The 19,726-nt window shown below is 49.9% G+C and overlaps 6 protein-coding genes across 6 annotated transcripts; 3 read left to right on the forward strand and 3 right to left on the reverse strand.

Moving 5' to 3' along the window:
- The first annotated feature begins 672 nt into the window (after positions 1 to 672).
- anxc4 (annexin ANXC4) lies at positions 673 to 3,541 on the forward strand. The gene is made up of 2 exons (XM_032063352.1): positions 673 to 3,064; positions 3,193 to 3,541. The coding sequence occupies exons 1-2, from the start codon at positions 920 to 922 to the stop codon at positions 3,502 to 3,504; spliced, it is 2,457 nt and encodes an 818-aa protein (XP_031915558.1). The 5' UTR covers positions 673 to 919; the 3' UTR covers positions 3,505 to 3,541.
- Positions 3,542 to 5,368: 1,827 nt separating this feature from the next.
- Positions 5,369 to 8,112, forward strand: gta1 (glutaminase GtaA). Its single transcript, XM_032063353.1, has 8 exons — positions 5,369 to 5,773; positions 5,851 to 6,146; positions 6,205 to 6,647; positions 6,705 to 7,288; positions 7,340 to 7,542; positions 7,589 to 7,732; positions 7,787 to 7,922; positions 7,969 to 8,112. The coding sequence occupies exons 1-8, from the start codon at positions 5,580 to 5,582 to the stop codon at positions 8,039 to 8,041; spliced, it is 2,073 nt and encodes a 690-aa protein (XP_031915559.1). The 5' UTR covers positions 5,369 to 5,579; the 3' UTR covers positions 8,042 to 8,112.
- On the reverse strand, positions 7,787 to 10,247 carry cps1 (Gly-Xaa carboxypeptidase; the record flags this gene model as incomplete). Its single annotated transcript, XM_032061690.1, has 3 exons — positions 7,787 to 8,419; positions 8,495 to 9,834; positions 9,904 to 10,247. 3 exons carry the CDS (start codon positions 10,245 to 10,247, stop codon positions 8,358 to 8,360), a joined length of 1,746 nt encoding a protein of 581 aa, XP_031915560.1. The 3' UTR covers positions 7,787 to 8,357.
- Positions 10,248 to 11,427: 1,180 nt separating this feature from the next.
- BDV38DRAFT_44280 (short chain dehydrogenase/reductase family protein) lies at positions 11,428 to 12,823 on the reverse strand. The gene is made up of 4 exons (XM_032063354.1): positions 12,664 to 12,823; positions 12,389 to 12,599; positions 11,962 to 12,336; positions 11,428 to 11,892 (listed from the first exon to the last, which is right to left on the reverse strand). The coding sequence occupies exons 1-4, from the start codon at positions 12,759 to 12,761 to the stop codon at positions 11,575 to 11,577; spliced, it is 1,002 nt and encodes a 333-aa protein (XP_031915561.1). The 5' UTR covers positions 12,762 to 12,823; the 3' UTR covers positions 11,428 to 11,574.
- Positions 12,824 to 14,923: 2,100 nt separating this feature from the next.
- Positions 14,924 to 15,874, forward strand: BDV38DRAFT_280853 (WSC domain-containing protein; the record flags this gene model as incomplete). Its single annotated transcript, XM_032059403.1, has 2 exons — positions 14,924 to 15,212; positions 15,348 to 15,874. 2 exons carry the CDS (start codon positions 14,924 to 14,926, stop codon positions 15,872 to 15,874), a joined length of 816 nt encoding a protein of 271 aa, XP_031915562.1.
- A 439-nt stretch (positions 15,875 to 16,313) lies between these two features.
- BDV38DRAFT_280854 (SANT/Myb-like DNA-binding domain-containing protein) lies at positions 16,314 to 19,670 on the reverse strand (the record flags this gene model as incomplete). The annotated part of the gene is made up of 4 exons (XM_032059404.1): positions 16,314 to 16,407; positions 16,466 to 17,941; positions 17,991 to 19,278; positions 19,478 to 19,670. 4 exons carry the CDS (start codon positions 19,668 to 19,670, stop codon positions 16,314 to 16,316), a joined length of 3,051 nt encoding a protein of 1,016 aa, XP_031915563.1.
- Between the last annotated feature and the right edge of the window lie 56 nt (positions 19,671 to 19,726).

Here is a 19,726-nt window from a genome sequence, read left to right on the forward strand (position 1 = left end):
CAACGTGGTACCGTTGAATGTGCCTGTACGATCCAAATATATAGCTGCCCATAATAATTACTACTCGTGAGTAGGTCGTATTCAGGATGCACTACAGAATGCCCTTGGATCCACACAGTCAGCGGCAGGTCCGAGGGCCAATGACGGGCGGGGATCCAGCGGCAACTCCGACAAATCAGCCGTGTCCAGAGTGAAGTGGGGAAAACCTACTTCCCTGCCTAAGGTACCTCAACACTACTCCTAGTACTGGAAAGTACTAGCTAGTCCTGCTGTCATTCGTGAGATTTGACCGCCTGGCCAGTGGGTTTTGGCACCAATTCCCGTCAGCTTCATAGGATGCAGTAGCTCTGGTGCGGCTCCAAGAGGCGGTAAGCCTTGATTCGTCCTTGTTCAGTGCGAGGATTCGAACTGCTCCTCTGTCCATGATCTAATGACCATGAGGCGCATCTTTGCTTTTTCTTTTTCTTTTCCCTTATTCTTGTTGCGTTCGAGGAGGCGCCGCGCCATGAGACCATTCGATTGCCATTTCACCTGAACGGGGATGCGACCCCGATGATCCCTACTGAACTAGTTCTGATTATGTCCATCAGCCTCGGCCACAACAACTAATTTAAATTCAAAGATACTACTAGTGGAGTGTGCCTGGTGACTGGCGCTTCCATCGCGCTCTCCTCATTTCCTGACAGTTTCCCCTACCATTCATTGCCCACGCATTATCCCGCAGCCAATAACTAACCCATCTCCCCCGGCTATTCTGTTCTCGCTGGTCTGAATATATTACCGTCGTTCTGATATCGTATCTGACCCTGCCCGGGCTCAACAGCACCAATTTAAGCTTGAAATAGCGCGGGGTGTTGAAAAGTCGTCAGCTTTGGGTTGGTCCCTTGCCGCGATCGCTGGTTCCAGTCGCTTGCCATCCATGTCTCTCCAGGCCGACGACCCACGGTCGCGTGGCCGTTCCAAATCTCGACAGCGCTCCAGTTCGCGCGCTTCTGCCCTGGGGAATACGTACCTGTCTTCCGAACCCGCAGACGAATACCTGCGAGCGAGATCAAGGAGCCGTGGCTACCGGACCAGCGCCAGCCATCTTCCCGCTGGCCCAGATTTGGGTCACTATAATTATTTACGCGATAATACTGACCCCTCGCGGTCCCCCAACCTTCGTCCGGTTCGCTACGATGCTCCCCCGGATGATGTGTACTCGGAGTCGGAGGACGAGGGATTGGCCTATGGGGACATTCCTGATGGATTCGAGCGCAGCTACTATGGGTACATGGCTACTCCCCGGACCTCGTCATCTCAGGTCAACGGTGCAATGATGTCCGGCGCGCTGAATGGAGACAGGCGTGCCGGAAAGGAGCCCACCTCAGGACGCTCCAGCGAGGAAGCGCTTGGCGGTCATCCTAGCTACGCAAAACCGGGCGCGTTCAAATATGCGACGCCCGGTCAATACCTTCATGCGCAACCGGAATGGGCGCCTGTTCCAGAGTGTGAGCGCCCAGGGTTCGTACCACCTTCGTCGCAAGCCGACGAACAATACATGCCGGGTGCGTTCCCACAGCCGGCGACAACCGCAGCGCCGGCGTTTCCGATGCCTCAGTACGCGAACCTAGAAGCACAGTCGAATCCTTATCCATCATGGGGCGGTCGTCCCGTCTCGATGTCTGGTCCTCATGCGTACGCTCCCAAGGTCAGTTCCCCGACCCATAAACGCGCCGTATCAAGCGACACCACTGCGCAGACCCCGTACGCCAACCCGCCTACTTTCCAGTACGCGCAGATCGGCCCGAAAGTTCAATATACCTCTAAGGGCGCATCGAAGCAGCCTGTTTCATATACCGCGACACCTCAATACACGAAACCGGGCGAGACAGACAGGGGTCAATCGTCGCAGCACGCAAACGTCAAATACTCCGCCAATCCGCAGTTCTCCAAGACTCCTTCCAGCCGGCCGGAGAGCGGACAGCAATATGTCGAAATCGTGCCCGGTGACCGGACGGGCACTCGTCCGAAGAGCCATTCCGTCTCGGGCAACAATCTGTCGGTCGCAGGCCCCGATCCCGGCCTTCGACCGGCTAGTCCGATGCTGGAGCCATACAAGGGGACGTACCAGAGCATCTCCCCGATGCCGTCTCCGATCGTCATTCCTTCCAAACGGGATGAAGATGTGTCGGACCTAGAGCCCCTAGATGGCGGCTCCGACTCGAGTGGGCTAAGAAAGCATCGGAGGAAGAAATCGAAGGACGAAAGGGAACTGAAGGAGCCGAAAAGTGATCGCTCCAAGCGCGAGAGGAGCCGTGTCCGACATGAGCGACCTGGTTCGCAAGAACAAGCCGTCATGCTGATCGAACCTAGCACACCGCGCAAGAAAGTATCTTTCTATGATCCCGAACCCGATGCCATGGCCATGCAGGATGCCTTATCGCATACCCGCAACGTCGATAGCAAGGCTCTCATCCGCGTGCTGCCCCGTTTGACCAGCGAGGAGATCTTGGACCTCCGGGCGGAGTACAAGAAGCATGTGAAGCTGCACGGAAAAAGCGTCAACCTTGCCAAGCATATTCGCTTGAAGCTGGGCAATAGTACTTTTGGTAAGGTGTGCTATGCGACTGCATTAGGCCGGTGGGAATCCGAAGCGTTCTGGGCGAACTGTTACTATCAGTCGAGCACGTCCCGCCGTGAGCTGCTTATTGAATCACTGTTTGGCCGGAGCAATAGTGAGATCCGTGCGATCAAAGAATGCTTCCGTGACTCGCGGTACCTTGATAGCCTGGAGAAATGCATGAAGGCCGAGCTAAAGGCCGACAAATTCCGAACAGCTGTGTTAATGGCGCTAGAGGCAAACCGGCAGAGTGAGCGGGAACCCCTCGATGACGAGTTGATCGAACGAGACGTCCACGAGCTGCACAAGGCGCTGGTGTCGCGACATGGAGGCGAAACCGCGATGATTTATATCATTGTTCGCCGGAGTGACTCCCATCTGCGTGAGGTTCTCCGCTTGTATGAGCGGATCTACGGCCGGAATTTCGCCCGTGCTATGATTTCCAAGTCGCAGAATCTTGTGGTATGTATCCTGCGTGATATTATGCTCTCTCTCTTTTTCCTTTCTTTCTTTCTTTCTTTTTTTTTACTATAATTATTGTTTTTTTCTTTCCCCTTATTTGAGGATTCTGGTTAACTAGATGGAACCAGGGCGAAACTCTTGCGCATATACTCAACGGAGTTATCAACCGACCCATGCGCGACGCTCTTCTTCTCCACCAGGCCCTGCGGGAATCGCGGACGGGCAAGGAGCGATCGGAATTGTTGATTTCTCGACTGGTCCGATTGCACTGGGAGCCGCGCCATCTGGAGCAGGTCAAAAGCGAATTCCGTCGGAGATACAGAGAGCGACTGGAAGAGGCTATTTTCGAGGAGGTGTTGTCGAGCAGTACCGGCGATGACTGGGGGGAGTTTTGCATTGGACTAGCGCGTAGTTCTAAGGAGCTGTCGAAAAAGGGATAAAGAGGAGTCTGGTTACGACTTGACGAGTTTATGGATTTTGTGCTCATGATTCGATGACAATTTTTTGGTTATGGTTACGCATGCACTGTATAGAACAAAGGGTTAAGCAGCCAGGAAAGGTGGGGAAAAGAATATTTAAAAAAAAGGAAAAAGAAAGAAAAAGAGAAAGAAAAGGATAAAGAAAGAGGGAAAACGGGGAAGGGAAAAGGGGGGAAAGAAGAAAGCTGGATGGATTGCAGGAAATGTGACATTAGTCAGTTGTGTTATCAGGAGAATTTGATGGCCCTATAATAATAGTATGGATGTTACATGATGGATTGCCCGACCCCATTGAAATCTGCAGTTCGCCATTTTTGTCCGCGAGATGTGTATATACGGTTGATTTTGAATTTGATGACTAGGCAGCCATGATAGGAATATACCTCCTGCTAGTATGTACCTATAAACTTCACTGATCGACAAAATGTCGTATGGCCCCCTTACAGTAACCACCGATAATAGCCTCATTAGATTGATTCTTTAGTGACTGGGTCACCGAAGTGTCCTAGGAATCAAGCGGTCAGCAACTACTACTACCGTAGCTAAAGAAAGAATGCATAGACCCATGTTGATATCTGGGACTGATACGAACAAAGTATATACTAATTCACATACTACTCACATTCTATGATATGTATGTCTCTGACGTGGAGCCACTCGCGGGAAGTCAAACTGGGACTCAAACGTTGGTTCCTGCGGCAGACATGATGGATCAGGTGGGGGGGAACCAGTGATGCTTGTGTTTTTTTTCTCCTCTTTTAACATTTAGTGGATGAGTTTGATTGGGAAACACTAAATCTGCAGGGTAAAAGGAGGTCACGGTCACACTGCACCTTCGATAAACTCCATGCCACCTGATAGTATCACAATTGTCGGTCACACGGGACTGACTACTACTACTACTACTACTTAGTAGGCACCGTAGTATACCCAAGTCTCTTTAGAATAGTAATAAATTGTGTATAGATGTTGTAGTCATGTAGGATTCCCTTTGATATCCCTGATCGGACGGCAAGAGTGACCCCACTTCCAAGTATTGACTCCATCCTCAGCTCGATGTATCACTTTCCTGTTTAGGGCACGGGAGCATCACTGACAGGCCTCTGCCTCAGGCCATGATTGTTTCTTTTGTCATTTCGACTCCCCCAAATCGAGCTGCAGATCTTTCGACCCCCATCCCGGTTGATGCAGTATCTAGTTCGGCTACCGGAAGACATCTATTCTTAGTCCCTCGTTGGAATTGGGGTCATCCTCGTTTCTGTCCCTCACCGCATTATTATTGCGCAATGAAATTGATACGGATATAAGATGTCTGCGATGCTCTCTTCCTCGCACACCGAGGTAGCCAATGTCATATGCTTTCCCCTCATATCGCTGCCGAAAAAAAACTAACTCGGTCTACCCCATAGTCACCAGCCACTAGCGCTTCTTGGGCCTCTCCTTGTTTGCTCAGGTGGATCTGAAAGCCAGGACTATTATGGTTTAGTGTCGGCTTTTCTTCATTAGATCGCCTGCAGCCCCCAGAGTGTATTGGCCGAGGACTGGTCGAGTCTGAAGCGGCTAAGGATAAGGTACATACTCCCACTCTGTCGACCCTTGCTTGTTAATCTCCGATCTTGTCTCCTGTCCAATTGTCGGACTTCTAGAATTCCGTGTTTCTTTCACCTGTCGGGCAGGCGGATCGAGGCCGCATGAGTTGCTCCCCCACAGGGACTGACAGGTCAGGCGATATTGAGGGAGTGACAATCATGCGTGTCTCCATTCCGCACTCCGTTTCTAGACCCTCATGCAGCGTGCTAAACTTCCATAAACCATCTAGCCCCTCCTGAATTGCCCCCCTGCCTTCCGGTATGCGGGCTGGACCAACTATATAAGTGTGCCTGACATTCCTTTGGCATTCTTCAGGCCCACATTCTCGGTGGCACGTTTTTTGGCAGACCTCGATCGTTGCTCGTTCATTTTTTTCAAAACAACTTGAAATTCTTACGTACATAAGGGAGGATGTACCCGGTGTGAATCGCTCGATACGACCCATAATGCATTTCCTCTCGTTTTGTCTGTCGGTGGCCTCTCTGGTGTCTTACGCAGGAGCTGCGTCAACCTTCTCCCCTGCGAGGCCACCTGCCCTGCCCTTGGCTGTCAAGTCGCCGTATTTGAGCACATGGCTGTCTGCGGGCACGGATGGCGGTAATGGAGGGTACCTGGCCGGCCAATGGCCTACCTTCTGGTTGTGAGTAGTCCCGAGATGTAGCAATTCAAGATATCTATCTGTATGGTACATTGACTAAACCACATCCCTGGTGACAGTGGCCAGGTAAATGGCTGGGCGGGTCAAATCCGGGTCGATAATTCGACCTACACATGGATGGGGGCTATCCCTAATACCCCTACGGTGAACCAGACTTCCTTTGAGTACACCTCGACCTCAAGCGTGTTCACGATGCGTGTGGGGGATATGGTGGAAATGAAAGTGACATTCCTTTCTCCTATCACACCAAATGATCTTCGCAGACAGTCACTCGTGTTCTCCTATCTGGACGTAGATATTGAATCGATTGACGGCAAAGCGCATGATATACAGGTGTACGCAGACATTTCGGCAGGTAAGCAAGAAAAAAGCCCGATCCGGAACCGTACAAATATCCGCTAACTGGACCTTAGAGTGGGTATCTGGGGACCGAAATGCCATTGCGCAGTGGGACTATGGTGTCACTGATGATGGCGTCGCCTATCACAAGGTTTACCGCCAAACGCAGCTGCTTTTCTCCGAGAACACGGAGCAGGCAGAATGGGGCGAGTGGTACTGGGCAACAGACGATGAAGATGGTCTGAGCTACCAGTCCGGACCGGATGTTGATGTGCGAGGAGCATTCGCAAAGAACGGAAAGTTGGCCAATTCGGACGATAAAAATTATCGTGCAATTTCGACGGATTGGCCGGTGTTTGCCTTCTCCCGCGACCTTGGCTCGGTGAAGACATCCGCTGGCACGTTATTCTCCATTGGCCTTGCGCAGGACAGTGCCATCCAGTACAGTGGTAAACCTGAAGGAACAACTGTGATGCCTTCACTCTGGAAGAGCTACTTCAGCACTGCGACTGCCGCGGTGAGTGGATTTACTGCTGTATTTCTGACCGAGAACATAATCTGACAATCCCCGTAGCTTGAATTCTTCCATCATGATTATGCTGCTGCGGCTGCACTATCGAAGGATCTCGATGACCAGATATCCAAGGATTCCATTGAAGCCGCTGGCCAAGACTACCTGACGATCACCTCCCTTACGGTTCGTCAAGTCTTTGCGGCAGTGCAATTGTGTGGGACGCCCGAGGACCCCTACATCTTCATGAAGGAGATCTCCTCCAATGGCAACATGAACACCGTGGACGTCATCTTCCCCGCTCACCCGATCTTTTTGTACACAAACCCCGAGCTCCTCAAACTGATTTTGAAGCCAATCTATGAGATTCAAGAAAACGGAAAGTATCCGAACACATACGCGATGCACGATATTGGAACCCACTATCCGAATGCCACCGGTCATCCAGACGGCAACGACGAGAAAATGCCACTGGAGGAGTGTGGAAACATGGTTATCATGGCGCTCGCATACGCCCAGAAGGCTAAAGACAACGACTATCTCTCACAGCACTATCCCATCCTCAACAAATGGACGACATACCTCGTGGAGGATTCTATCTATCCCGCGAATCAGATCTCTACGGATGACTTTGCTGGCCCGCTAGCGTAAGTGATATCCATACGCGAGATCGGCGTCGATACTAATCGAATGTACAGAAACCAGACCAATCTGGCATTGAAGGGAATCATTGGAATCCAGGCAATGGCTGTGATTAGCAATACGACTGGACACACGGACGATGCGTCTAACCACTCCGGCATAGCCAAGGACTACATCACAAGGTGGCAGACACTAGGCGTGGCTCACAATGCTAATCCTCCACACACGACACTGTCGTACGGGGCTAACGAGACTCATGGTCAGTTCGCTGCTCATGGTGCACTTACAGTACTAACTTTCTCCAGGGCTTCTATACAATCTATACGCGGATCGTGAATTGGGTTTAAACTTGGTTCCTCAGTCGGTCTATGACATGCAGAGCACCTTCTATCCGACTGTAACGGAGAAGTATGGAGTGCCGCTTGATACTCGGCATGTGTATACTAAGGGTAAGCTCGATGTCCCTCTTGATGTTTTAGCATTGAATATTGACTCGCCCTCAGCGGATTGGGAGCTTTTCACAGCCGCGGTTGCGTCTGAGAGCGTCCGAGACACGTTCCACAAGTCGCTTGCGACCTGGATCAACGAGACCCCGACCAACCGTGCCTTTACGGATCTTTATGATACCCAAACTGGAAAGTAAGTGTTTGCAGACGGGCTACGTGGGCTTTGCTAACCAATCTAGTTATCCGGCGGGCATTACGTTCATTGCGCGGCCCGTCATGGGTGGCGCCTTTGCATTGTTAATTCTCGACTAGGAGGGATTCAGTCTCTTTGCTTATATTCGCTTCTGGGCGCAGGGGGGGGACGCTCGCTTACTTTGTTATTAATTTTATTGTTACCATGGCCGTTGGACCAGATTGTGACCGTTGTGGATAGCGCATTGCATATATAGCATTCTTATGTGTCTGCAAATACAACAGTGTTACTGTATTTGGGACAAATAAACAGTAGAGGTGTAGATAACAGATGTTTCATCAAGGGAACTCTCTGGGCTGCAAAGCTGCTTCTATCTAGGCATATATCCAGGTCATTTACGGATCTAAATCTGCTTATACCAGTGGCTATGGCCATCTATCGCAGATCGTAAGTGGACTCGACCGAACCATCCCACGTATCAAAAGCACGAATAAGGTCTGCTCACGTCAGCAATCATACTCTTCGCACACCCTCCAATGAAGAAGAGAGAAAGGGGACAAAAAAGGACATACCATAATACAAAGCCATAGCCTCCAAATGCACATCGATAGCCACCCTCTCATCGACGGTATGAATATTCAACGCACCCCCAACCCGGGACGGACTCCACCGATAAATATTCCTGGACAAGTTCCAATAAAACCTCGTATCAGTATTGCCCGTCATGATATCGCCACTCACAACCACCGTCTTTCCCTTCAAACTGGGCACCGACTCAAACACCGATCTCGTCACCCCAGAAAACCGTGTCCAAACCGCATCAGTCCCCGTCCCTGTCGGACTCACAGGCGCCGGCGACAAAGACCCGCTCAACGTTGATATCGTCAAGTGGTTCTCCTTCCCTTCTTCTTCCTCTTTATTTTCTGGGAACGCCGCCAACGTCAAATTAAACTTCTCCACAATCGGCGACACAATCCGGACCGCCCGATCCTTGACTTCTTCCGGCGTCTGATGCAACGCAACCCGGTAATTCACTATTGCTTCAATATGCTCCGGTAACGCGTTGGTCTTCACCCCACCGTGGAAGAGGTCGGCTGCTTGCGAGGTTTGCAAGATGTATCGGAATTTGTCGCCGCGTGAGCGGGCTAGTTTCTCGGCTGTGGAGACGTGGTCGTTTGACTGGAGCGCGGAGGCAAGCCAGGGCTCGACGCTGGAGGGGGAGTGCTGGACCTGACATTCGAGTTTCTTGCGCGAAGGGTGAGAGTTGTCCAGACGGGGGGTGAATAGTTCGTTGTTCTCCAGGGTATAGATTATCTCCGAGAGAATCCCGATCCCCGTGTGTGCTGGTGGAACTGAACTGTGGCCTCCTGGTACGGAGAGCGTGAAGACGAGGTCTACGCTGCCTTTTTCGGATACGCCTGGTAGGGCGTAGATTATTCCGTCATCTTCACTCTCACGTCCACCATCTTGATCTTCAGAAGAAGCAAAAGAAGAAGCAAGAGTCTCCAATCCCATCCCCCCCTCATCAAGCACAAACTCCACCCCATCCTTCCCATAAATCCCCTCCAAATACTCCGCAATAGACCCCGCACCCAGGAACCCATGCGACTCCTCATCGAATCCAAATGCCAGCAACACCGTCCGATTCGGGGTCCAGTCCTGACTCAACAGATCCTCGACTACGGAGAGTAATCCGATCAGCACGTTCTTGCAGTCGCTGGCTCCGCGGCCCCAGAGCCAGGTGCCGTCGTAGTAGCCCTCGAATGGGGGGTGTGTCCAGTCGCTTGCGTCGTTGATGGGGACGACGTCTTGGTGGGCGGTGAAGAGGAGGGGTTTTAGGGTTGTGTCTTTGCCGGAGAGGGTGTAGACCAGGCCGAGGCGGTTGATGTGGGAGAGGGTTGCTTTTTTGTGGCTTTATTTTTGGGGTTCTCTTGATTAGTTTGGTTGGGGTAGTGTGTAGTAAGATAAGATACGGACATACACAAGAGGGAAAAGCTTCTTCAAAAGATCCTGGAACTCGACGAACGGTGCGAATCCCTCGTCATATGGGTCTTTCAAGTAATCCGTCACCGTGGTGGGGACTTGCACGGCTCTGGAGAGTCGATTCGCCTGACGGGCCCGGATGGATTCGTCTTCGACGAATCTGAGGGCTGGGAGGAGACCATCTTCCGCAGGGGAGACCTTAGGAGCTAGTGGGCAGATATCATTGTCCGACCAGGGAATAGGATTGAAGACTTGCTGGGAGGGCAGGAAAGGAATTGGGATGCTGAGGGATGTTACTGTGGGTGATAGGAGACCTATCAAATGAAGGGTTTTGGGGTGCATTTTGGAGGTTTATTCCATGTATTCTCTTCTCTGTCTTTAGACAATGGTATACATCAGTATATAATTGTGTTGGGTGATGTGTATGTACCAAGGTGAAGAAAACTAGAAGAGAATTGAATTGAAAAAATGGGGCACTTTAAGATATATATTCTTATCTTCACACTGTCGCCATTTCCGTCTCCAATTGGCATTGCATGGCAACGTTATCACTGCCAGTCAATTGATTGATCGAATGGACTCCGCATTCTTCTCCGCTTTGGAAATGCAGGACCTCGGATAAGAATGCATTCTCAATGGTGCAATCGCCGATAGAGCGGATTCGCCCGCCTTTAGTCTGCCCTAGTTTTGCCTGTCTGGGAAGGTCGATGCTGGCTTAGATTCGTCTTGACAGAAGCTTGGTTTGGAGATGGGGGACATTTGGAGGTGGGTTCTTTTCTTTCTTTCTTTCTTTCTTTCTTCCTTCCTTCCTTCTCTTTCTCTTTCTCTTTGTCGTTGGCGATATCTTGGTGGGGAGGTTAGCCTGATCGGACAGAAAACCGAGTCGGAGGTGTTTGAGATCAGTGTCTTGGCCTGTTTTACCAGTGAAGTCCCTTTTCTTCCCTTTTTCTAGAAAGGAGGTCTTGTTTGTGTCAGATGGATTTGGCTATATTGAGGGATTTATAATGGGTTTCTGGTTTGTATCAAATTTTTTAGAGACATGTATCAACTTTTTAACACCAGAACAAATTATTTGAGATTTTTATGAAACAAAAGAAGAAGAAAATCTTAGGCCTCATAGTAAAACGGCGCGTTGTTCAGGAGAAAGCTCGAATCTAGGCCTTGTATTTGAACTAACTTCGTTCATTCTGGCTGTATGGTAGGTGGTTGAAGTTGAAGTTCGATTTTGACGGGGGGCGCGTTGCGCCAAGGTGTTGCAATACTTTTGAGTCACTATTGTATTGTTTATGTAATATAATTTGTACCATCGTGAGACATAGGGCTATTTTTCTTGCTTATATATAAATAGATAGTATCCAATGGGCTATCTATATAGATTATGGATTAGGGATTAGAGCCAAGAACCTAAAATCCATGATAGGTTAAGAGAATTGGACCCAAACTGAACTTATCGCTATAGTCATGGCATTAGACCACAGTCCCAGTCGTGATATACTCCTGACCTTGTGAGAATTGTTGAATAGCCACAGTGGCTCTGTACAGATATTACAGAATTGGCAAATTGTAGAAGATCTACGATCTGTATATGAATAAACATATCATGTCAGATTCATGCGGCAATTTCTGCGAACAATACACAAATATGCACCCTTCATTATCCAAAACCAATTCAAGACTTGCCCGAATTCCAATCTGCCATCGCATCCTTGCCGACCTTATCCTGGATGATCCGATGGCTCAGATCCCAGAGAGACGCTCCCAAGGTAGGATCGGAAGCCTGACTCGTTTCCTTCCCAGGCTGCGCCGAATCGGAGAAATAGTAGCCGTTCCAACTCTTCTCCTCGATCTCCGGACTGGTTGCCGCCCAAAGCGCACTAAAGGCACCCTGTTCCACATCGCGACCGATAGCCAGCATCGCCGTCGTGATCACCTTCCCCAGGAGTCCAGGATATGCGTCCTTCCACTGTTGCTGCATGGTTGTGTTGACCTACGAAACCCCATGATTAGCTACCTAGAACGTGTAATATCATGTACCCGTTGGAGGAAGAAAACTCACCGCACCAGGATGAACCGAAAGGACATATATGTTATCTTCATTGGGCTTAATCACCCGATCCAAAAACCCATACTTAACACCAAGGATGATGGCCAATTTCGACCTCCCGTATAATTCAGTGTTGTCAATCTCAGGGTTATTGATCTCGTCCAGAGATCCAAAATGGACCACCTTCGGGGCAGCACGGTGCTGCTCGGAAGTCTCCCAGACAATGCGAGGAGCAGGCGTATCCGGCAATTTGGATGTCTTTCGAATTAGTGGGAAGAGTAAGTTGCAGACGTAGAATTGCCCCAGCCAGTTCACTTGGAAGTGGCGGTCAATCTTATCATGAGTTTCGCCATATTGGTTTGCGTTGATTCCAGCCGACAAGATGAGCTATATGAAGGCATTAGCACATAAGATCGGTAGCGTATCAAGCGGAACATACTAAGTCCAGCCGCTCCTCCCGCTCACAGATACCGGTGAATACTTCCTTGATCTGCGCTAGGTTTCCCATGTCGCATGGTACCCATTCGATCTTTGCGTCCTGGCCGGCTTCCTCCTTGATCTTGTCGATGGCTGCTTGGCCTTGTTCTTCTTTCCGATTCACCATAATCACTCGCGCTCCATTGAGCACGAATGCACGAGCGACCTCATAACTGATGATCTTATCAGCCACTTTAATGGATTGAAAATTTTGTAATAGGTGAGTGCTAGACTAACCCGATACCCAACGCCCCTCCGGTTATCAGAGCGACTCGACCGGAGAGGTCGTGAACCTCCTTTTTAGGGCCAATTACCGGCTTCAGCATAGATTGCATGTTTGCGAATTAGATTTACTGGTTACTTGTAATTGTGTGTTCTTTCGATGCTAGAATGTGAGTTGGGTGAACGATTTATAGAAGCTGGAAGTTGGTCGGTTCGGCCCTATGTGCTCAAGTTGATGTCATACTATGACGCAGGTGGAACACGACAGCAAGAAATGCAGGGAACATTTTGGATCACATTAAAATGTATCGTTTGAACGGTGTCTGTAATATTATGTACTCGAGAAACATTGGTCTGTGGTATATCTACCGGTCCTACCTACGTTCTCAAGGCCGAAAGAACCCAGCGGGACGGCAATGGTCCTTGCAGAGCCAAACTTATCGAACAAAGTCCGTTTCCAAAGAAAAGAATAAAATAGAACAAAATGATAGTATTATAACATGGCTTGCGATTATGTCTTGTGATATGTTATCGTAGCGAAAAGGCGAGTGGTTGACGTATACTTATCCAAACCTTGGTGGAACTGGCCATAGTTGAATGGAAAAAGAGGACAAAGATTTGCGCCTATCGGGCCTATTACTGTCGACTGGCCGTGTCGATGATGTCGAGCATGCATTCCTCGCCATCGGTATTAGCCTTTCAAAAGAAATAGTTTATTATGATATTTTGTAAGCATTTATAACAAAAGCTCAATTGTTTACATACTGCGTAGCATTTCATTCTCTTGGATGATCAAGCCCCGATAATTGCTTACCTAAGTCAAGCTCAGACTTTTAGTTCCTACGCATATTTGTACTTGGCGACGAGAGGTAAAGAGAAGGGTACCTGCATTGTCCGCCATTCTAGAAGCATGAAGTGTCCGGTGGGATAATAATATCTGGACAGGAAGGAAGGGATGAACTCGTGGCCTGCGATGACATCCCTTTATTCTTCGAGAAGGGAGATTTGGAATTGGTGGTTGCCAGACCCTATAAATGTCTTGGTGGCGCGGGTGGAGTCACTCGACGTGTCTGATCCTCCTACTGCCTTTTACAGATGAGACAGGATATTTATGGTTTTCGGACTTTAGGGTATTTGTGTTTTTTACTCCTGTGAGATCTGAAGTCCGATCAAGATTTGGATTACTATGTATTTGTACTGCAGAGTAGGACAGAACAAGGGTTCCTGTGATCAGGTGCCGATCCCCGTCGGCAGTCAATTCCATAATGCAACCCGAACCATTCTTGCGATCTTCGAAACAACTTCTGAACTTCTCCAAACATGACACTCTCGCTACCACACATTCGCATTTCTTTCCCTTCCTGTACTGTTTTATCCACAGTACACTGACAGATGGAGCAGTTCCGAGCTCTGCGGGATTTTACTGGCGCCAATACGGAGTGAAGACTCCCCAGATGAGAGACTGGATCCACACCAATGACGGCACCGCGTCTCTCTTCCCCCGGGAAAAAACATAATAATCGATAGTGTCTCGCGTGGTCAGTCTCAGAAAGCAATAGTTATGTCGATCCGTGACATCACCGCGTTGACTCCCAGTCTCTCAGTGCCCAAGGGAGTGGATTACTGGAAAAAAAAAACTACGTTGGCCCTACGCTAAATTGCCCGATCACAACTTAAGCGACATGAACGACCCATGAAACGGAAGTAAGGGATTGGCTGAAACGCCCTGCCCAGCGGGGGTTTCAGTCTGTCGATCGACCAGCGAACTGGAGTTCACTCAGTCCACTCCGTCGAAGGGGAGAAAAAAAGGGAAATACTTGAGTTTAGTACACTCTGAACGAGTCGTTTCTTCTTGCGATCTTCCCGATCGGCATTCTGTTGCCGTTTCATTTCTGGGTTTTGGGTTGGATTATCGGATTTTCACAGGGGGTTGGATTTTTTTTTTTTTTCTAACTCTCTTCTTCCTTTCAAGGGTGGTGGATGAAGGGATTGGATTATTTTTATATTTGGGATTGTGCCCCGTTAACCTGTGTGTCTTTTTTGTTGCTGTTCCTTCTCTCTTTGATCTGAAGAAAATTTAAACTATCTTTAACCTTTCCATTCTTTGTTTGTTTCATCTTCGAATATTATTCACTCTTTTTTTCCCAGTTTATAAATAAAATAAACTAAATCTGCCCGGTGCCGAATCACCCAAAAAAGACCTATATAAACAGACATTCAGTCAATCAACATCAACACAACATCAAGACAAACGAGGAGAAAAATAAAAGCCAAAATGACAAGGACAATGATCAACCTATCCATCGTCACCCTCCTATCTCTTTCAGCGCCAGCTATTGCCTTGAACACAGCCTGCTACAATGACCTGGGCAATCTGACTCCCTCGCACTCGACCGAATACCAATCCGTGGCGCTCTGTCAGCAATTCTGCAACGAAGAGAACAAGCCTGTTTATGCTGTGCAAGACCGGAAATGTTTCTGTGGAGATACTCTTCCTCCGCTCACTGCTAAGGTGGAGAATACGGAATGTAAGACGAGATGTCCTGGGTATCCGGTTGAATACTGTAAGTGCTGTCTATCTATACCCCACCACACACACACACACACACACACACACAGAGAGAGAGAGAGAGAGAGAGAGAGAGAGAGAGAGGTATATGTATATATATATCAAACAAAAGAACTAACAAAAAACCCAGGCGGCGGCCAAAAAACCTACACCATCGGCTCCACCACCAAGTCTCAGCGCCGGTCCATATTCGCAACCACAAACACCGAAACAGACAAAGACACCGAAAGAGAAACAGAAGCCAATGGCATCCTAACCGCCCCCGACGTCGACGAAGGCGACTCCGACCCGCTCGCCAGTCTAAGCGTGAACCCAACCATGGTGAAGACAGCCAGTAACGGCCCCTCTACTCCTACCGGCACTGATACGCCCAAGAGTATCCTGACTGCTCCTTCGGGGACTGCGTACCCGAATCAGCCGGATGTTGTTACTAGCCCTTCGTCCACTTTGGCTACCGCGGTGCCTACGGGGAGTGCGAAGGCCTCTGCGTCGGCTTCGGCTTCGGCGTCGGCGTCTGTGAGTGGTGGGGCTACGCCGTCAGCGAGTGTGGTTAGTGGTGGTGCTTCTTCTTTGATCTCTTCTTCTTCTTCTTCTGCTGTAAGGGGGCTGGTTGTTGGGGTTGTTGTTGGTTTGGTGGGTATTGGGGGGTTGTGTTAGGGGTGTGTGCTACTTGGGATTGTGAATAGTATTGTAGGTGTTTTGTTTATATGGCTTGCTTGATTGTGTGTATCTTGGTCTACTTACTTACTGTCTTTTCTGGTGAGTTCGCTGGTCGACTCATGGCTTTCACTGCGGTATTTTGTGCTGGATTCTTGTGCACGTTGGATACCCGATCCGCTCGCTTAATCATAATATATTGTTGAACGATCTACCATAGAATAAATAAACATTTGATTAGAAGGACTATGACAATGCAACGAAACCAGTAAACACAAAGTAGCTCCAACGTTGAACCCACGATACTTGAATAACGCACGACTCGCATGAGGGGTATCATTCTGGAGAGGGATATTACAAGACTAAGTACAAAGAGGTACGGCTGTACGGCACTAAGTGGAAGTGAAAAGACGAGCAGATAAAGCGTTATCCTCAGCTATCAAGCCACGTTGATGCCTTTCGCCGCGAGCATGGCCCGGTCTTTCTCTTTCATGGTCACGTGGTCGAAGTTCGAGGGAAGAGGTTTTCGGTCTCTGTTTGCTATTAGTTTCATCCTCAGGGTAACTGATACGATAAGAAAAAAAAACATACTTAAGGTATCTGGTTTTGATGTTTCTCGCTCTGTCCTTGAGCTGGACTTGGTTTCGCCCTTCGATGCGACTCTCACCTTCCCGAACTGGCTGCGCCTCGTTTTGACTGGCGATCTTGCACCAGCCGCTGCCCTTGGGTCCTCCGAGACCGACCTCTTCGATTAACCGAATCAGTCGCTTGTCTTCGGCCGGCGTCCATCGCACTGGCGCCTTAGTTGATATGACTGTGTGTCTCGCGCTAGAAGACACAGGGACGGGCTTGGTACTCCTGGGCGCAGCCTCGGGTGATTCAGCAATGGGATTCGTACTCCTACGCGCTGCCTCCGGAGATTCAGGAATAGAGGTTCTGCGCGTGGTCTCTTCTAGACCGTTCAGCAGCTGGGCTGCAGATTCATCGTGTTCTCCGATTCTCTGGCGTTTGTTCTGAGGCCGTGCGGGCTTTTCTGCACGCTTGCGGGCGGTGTCGACGGGGCGGTTGTAGTTGCTGAAATCGTCGTCGCTCTCTTCATACTGTTCCTCTGAATCATGGCGCCTTCGTTTCTTGGACTGCAGACCGACGTGGCGTCGTTCGGCGCTTTGTGGGTCGGCCCCTTGGCTGATTGGGGAAATGCGGTGCGCGTTTGCTTGACGGTCAATGAACCGGGACGCCTGTTCGGGCTTTTTGGAAGGTTGTGATGACCCGTCACGGTTGGCTGCTCTCCACAGCTCTTGAATGGAGGGCAATGGGCGCGAGGTGTTGCTCGTCCGTGGAGGGGTTGTATCGCGGCGTGGCCTGGTTGCTTTCCACAGCTCTTGACTGGAGGGCATTGAACGAAAGGCCTTGCGGGTCTGCTTTGAGGTTGGCTCGAGGCGTACCTCTGTCGCGAAGAGTCTGGTCCTGACCGGGCTGAGAGTTGCGAAGCGAGGCTCGCGTGACCTCCTCATGATGGGACTATGTGACTTCTCTAATTGCGTGCGTTCGTCAACAAAAAGTTCCGACTCGCTGTCTACGTTGAAGTCCTGTTCGTCATGCTGAGGGAGCGGCGAAGATTCACGGAAAGCTGATACTTCGACATGCTCTTCGGTAGGCTCCTCGGTAGGTTCTTCGATGATTTCTTCGGTAGGCTCTTCAGTGTGTTCTTCGGTTGGCTCTTCGATGTGTTCTTCGGTAGGCTCTTCGATGAGTTCTTCGGTAGGCTCTTCGATGTGTTCTTCGGCAGGCTCTTCGATGTGTTCTTCGGCAGGCTCCTCGACATGTTCTTCAACAGGCCCTTCGACGTGTTCTTCGGTTGCTTCTTCCAATGGTGCTGGTGGCGATAGCCGGGACGCCGGTAGGGTCTGACGCCGAAGCTGCGATTCGGTTTCCTTACGGATGTTTCCTGGAGCTGATCTCGCAGCACCGTCCGATTGTCTACGCACCTCGGGATCCTTGATGGACACATGGGCATGTTTCGATCTTTGCACTATGCGTTCAAGAGACGATTTGTTCAAAAAGGCCCTAACCAGGTTAGCCAGCTGCTGAGCTGATACAAAACGTCTAAACTCACGGTTTGCCAGATTTTCTCCGTTCCTTGGATTCAACCCCCCTCGGCGTGTCTTTAGGGGTTTCGGGCGGGATCGCTGAAACTCTTCTGTTGTCCGGAGAAGCAATCGTGCCCCGTTCACTCCTTTCTTCTGTATGTCGGGGAGCTAAGCTAGAGCGACCTGCTATGCTGCTACTACGACGCTCCTTTGCATCAATTTCCGCGAAAACTTGCTTGCGTGCAGATTCTGCACTCTGCTGGCGGCTTAAGTCTTGGTCGATTTCCTCACACCGCTTGCGAATCCATCGAGCTGCTTGCAGAAGAAAGCTCCGCCAGGGGTAGGTGGTTTTCAGCTCGTCGATATCAAAGCTGCCATCTTCATCTGGCAAAATGACGAGCAAATCTTCGAAGCGATCGTATGCTGTCTCTCTGAACTCGTCAGGAAGAGACCCATCAACATTAAGCCTTGGCAAGTTGAATCCACGCATTGGAGCATTGCGGCTATCAAACGGTTCGTGAACAGGCACATCTAAGAAGAATCCGTCTTCCAGGATGAAGTTCGGATCGAAGCTGTGTTCATGCTGATGATACTCTAACTGCATGATCAAGGACTGAGTGCGGATCTCTAAGGCGAGCTGGAAGGTGTCCTTCACAAGCGCGCTTTCACCGGCGGTATTCCGTCGACCGTCGACCAGATCACGCATGAAAGGCAATGGAAACCGACCTTCGACGTCCCTGATCGCCTTTTTGAAGCCTGTTGAATTGCCACTAGCCAGGAGCACCTCAAGTGCGAAATGGGCACAGTTGGCGCGATGGAGGATAGGTTCCGCGCTCCAGTTCAGCTCGTGCCCATCCTTGGTCAAATAGGACGATAGGGACTGGCTAGCTTGCGTGACGTCGATATACGTCCTGCCCTCGAACCACCCCGGCTGGTTCTTCAAGGCATTCTTATGAACGGCCAGACGTTTGCTTTGAGTGTTCCTGGGATCGGAGAGCCGCTTGGCCATGTTAACGATGCTTTTCAGATCCGCGGAACTAGGGACCAGAAATTCAAGAACCTCCTTTGCAGATCGCTCTAAGCCTGGAAGCGATTCGAGCATCACCTCGGGCTCCAGATCATTCTGGGGATCCTCATCCTCATCCTCATCCTCATCATCCTCCTGATCAGTCTCTGCGTCAGGTACGATAATGGTGGAGCCCGACATAGTGTGGTTGTACGCATCCTCAGGCGATTCAGGGATGACCTGGCCAGCACGGAATCCCGTTTTCCGGGATGCCTTAACTGGTGATTCTTCTGTCACGACGCTCAAGTCTATCGATTGAGATGTAAGTTCCCATTCAGTGGGAGCGTAAAGAAGTGTACTTCCGACATCCCCCTAGTGACAGCAAAACAGAGAATAACAAACACACGGATACACAACGAATCAGAATGCAACAGGAGAAACATATGGCAGAAGAGGACTTGACAATATATTTCCGTTTTCTGTGTCAACAAAACAAGCAGTACTAACCATTTCCGCTCATTTTCCCTTTACCCTTCCACAGCTTGCTACTCTTGAGAGAAGACTTCAGAGCTGGGATATCTTCTATCGGATGGGCCTCAAGCTCCCGACTCTGGCTCCTCGTCCACCGTCTCCTCGGTGGACTCCCTTTCAAAGCATGGATATCCTGCTGCCCAGCAACACGCGTAGCAATGCGAGCCATATCCAAAGGCGGTCAGCGGAGCGGACTGCACCCCAACTCACTCACCGCAAGTATAC

This window comes from Aspergillus pseudotamarii (assembly GCF_009193445.1).
Source record: "Aspergillus pseudotamarii strain CBS 117625 unplaced genomic scaffold BDV38scaffold_15, whole genome shotgun sequence".
Taxonomy (NCBI): Eukaryota; Fungi; Ascomycota; class Eurotiomycetes; order Eurotiales; family Aspergillaceae; genus Aspergillus; species Aspergillus pseudotamarii.

What these genes read in the sequence shown, in the direction of transcription:
- anxc4 (XM_032063352.1), top strand. Translation starts at nt 920, where the DNA reads ATGTCTCTCCAGGCCGACGACCCACGGTCGCGTGGCCGTTCCAAATCT. An exon ending in CCAAGTCGCAGAATCTTGTG is followed by an intron (nt 3,065 to 3,192) that starts GTATGTATCCTG and finishes AGATGGAACCAG; the next exon opens with GGCGAAACTCTTGCGCATAT.
- BDV38DRAFT_44280 (XM_032063354.1), bottom strand. Translation starts at nt 12,761, where the DNA reads ATGCAATCTATGCTGAAGCCGGTAATTGGCCCTAAAAAGGAGGTTCAC. An exon ending in GGAGGGGCGTTGGGTATCGG is followed by an intron (nt 12,600 to 12,663) that starts GTTAGTCTAGCA and finishes TAAGATCATCAG; the next exon opens with TTATGAGGTCGCTCGTGCAT. An exon ending in GGGAGGAGCGGCTGGACTTA is followed by an intron (nt 12,337 to 12,388) that starts GTATGTTCCGCT and finishes GCCTTCATATAG; the next exon opens with CTCATCTTGTCGGCTGGAAT.
- gta1 (XM_032063353.1), top strand. Translation starts at nt 5,580, where the DNA reads ATGCATTTCCTCTCGTTTTGTCTGTCGGTGGCCTCTCTGGTGTCTTAC. An exon ending in GACTTTGCTGGCCCGCTAGC is followed by an intron (nt 7,289 to 7,339) that starts GTAAGTGATATC and finishes TCGAATGTACAG; the next exon opens with AAACCAGACCAATCTGGCAT. An exon ending in TATGATACCCAAACTGGAAA is followed by an intron (nt 7,923 to 7,968) that starts GTAAGTGTTTGC and finishes TAACCAATCTAG; the next exon opens with TTATCCGGCGGGCATTACGT.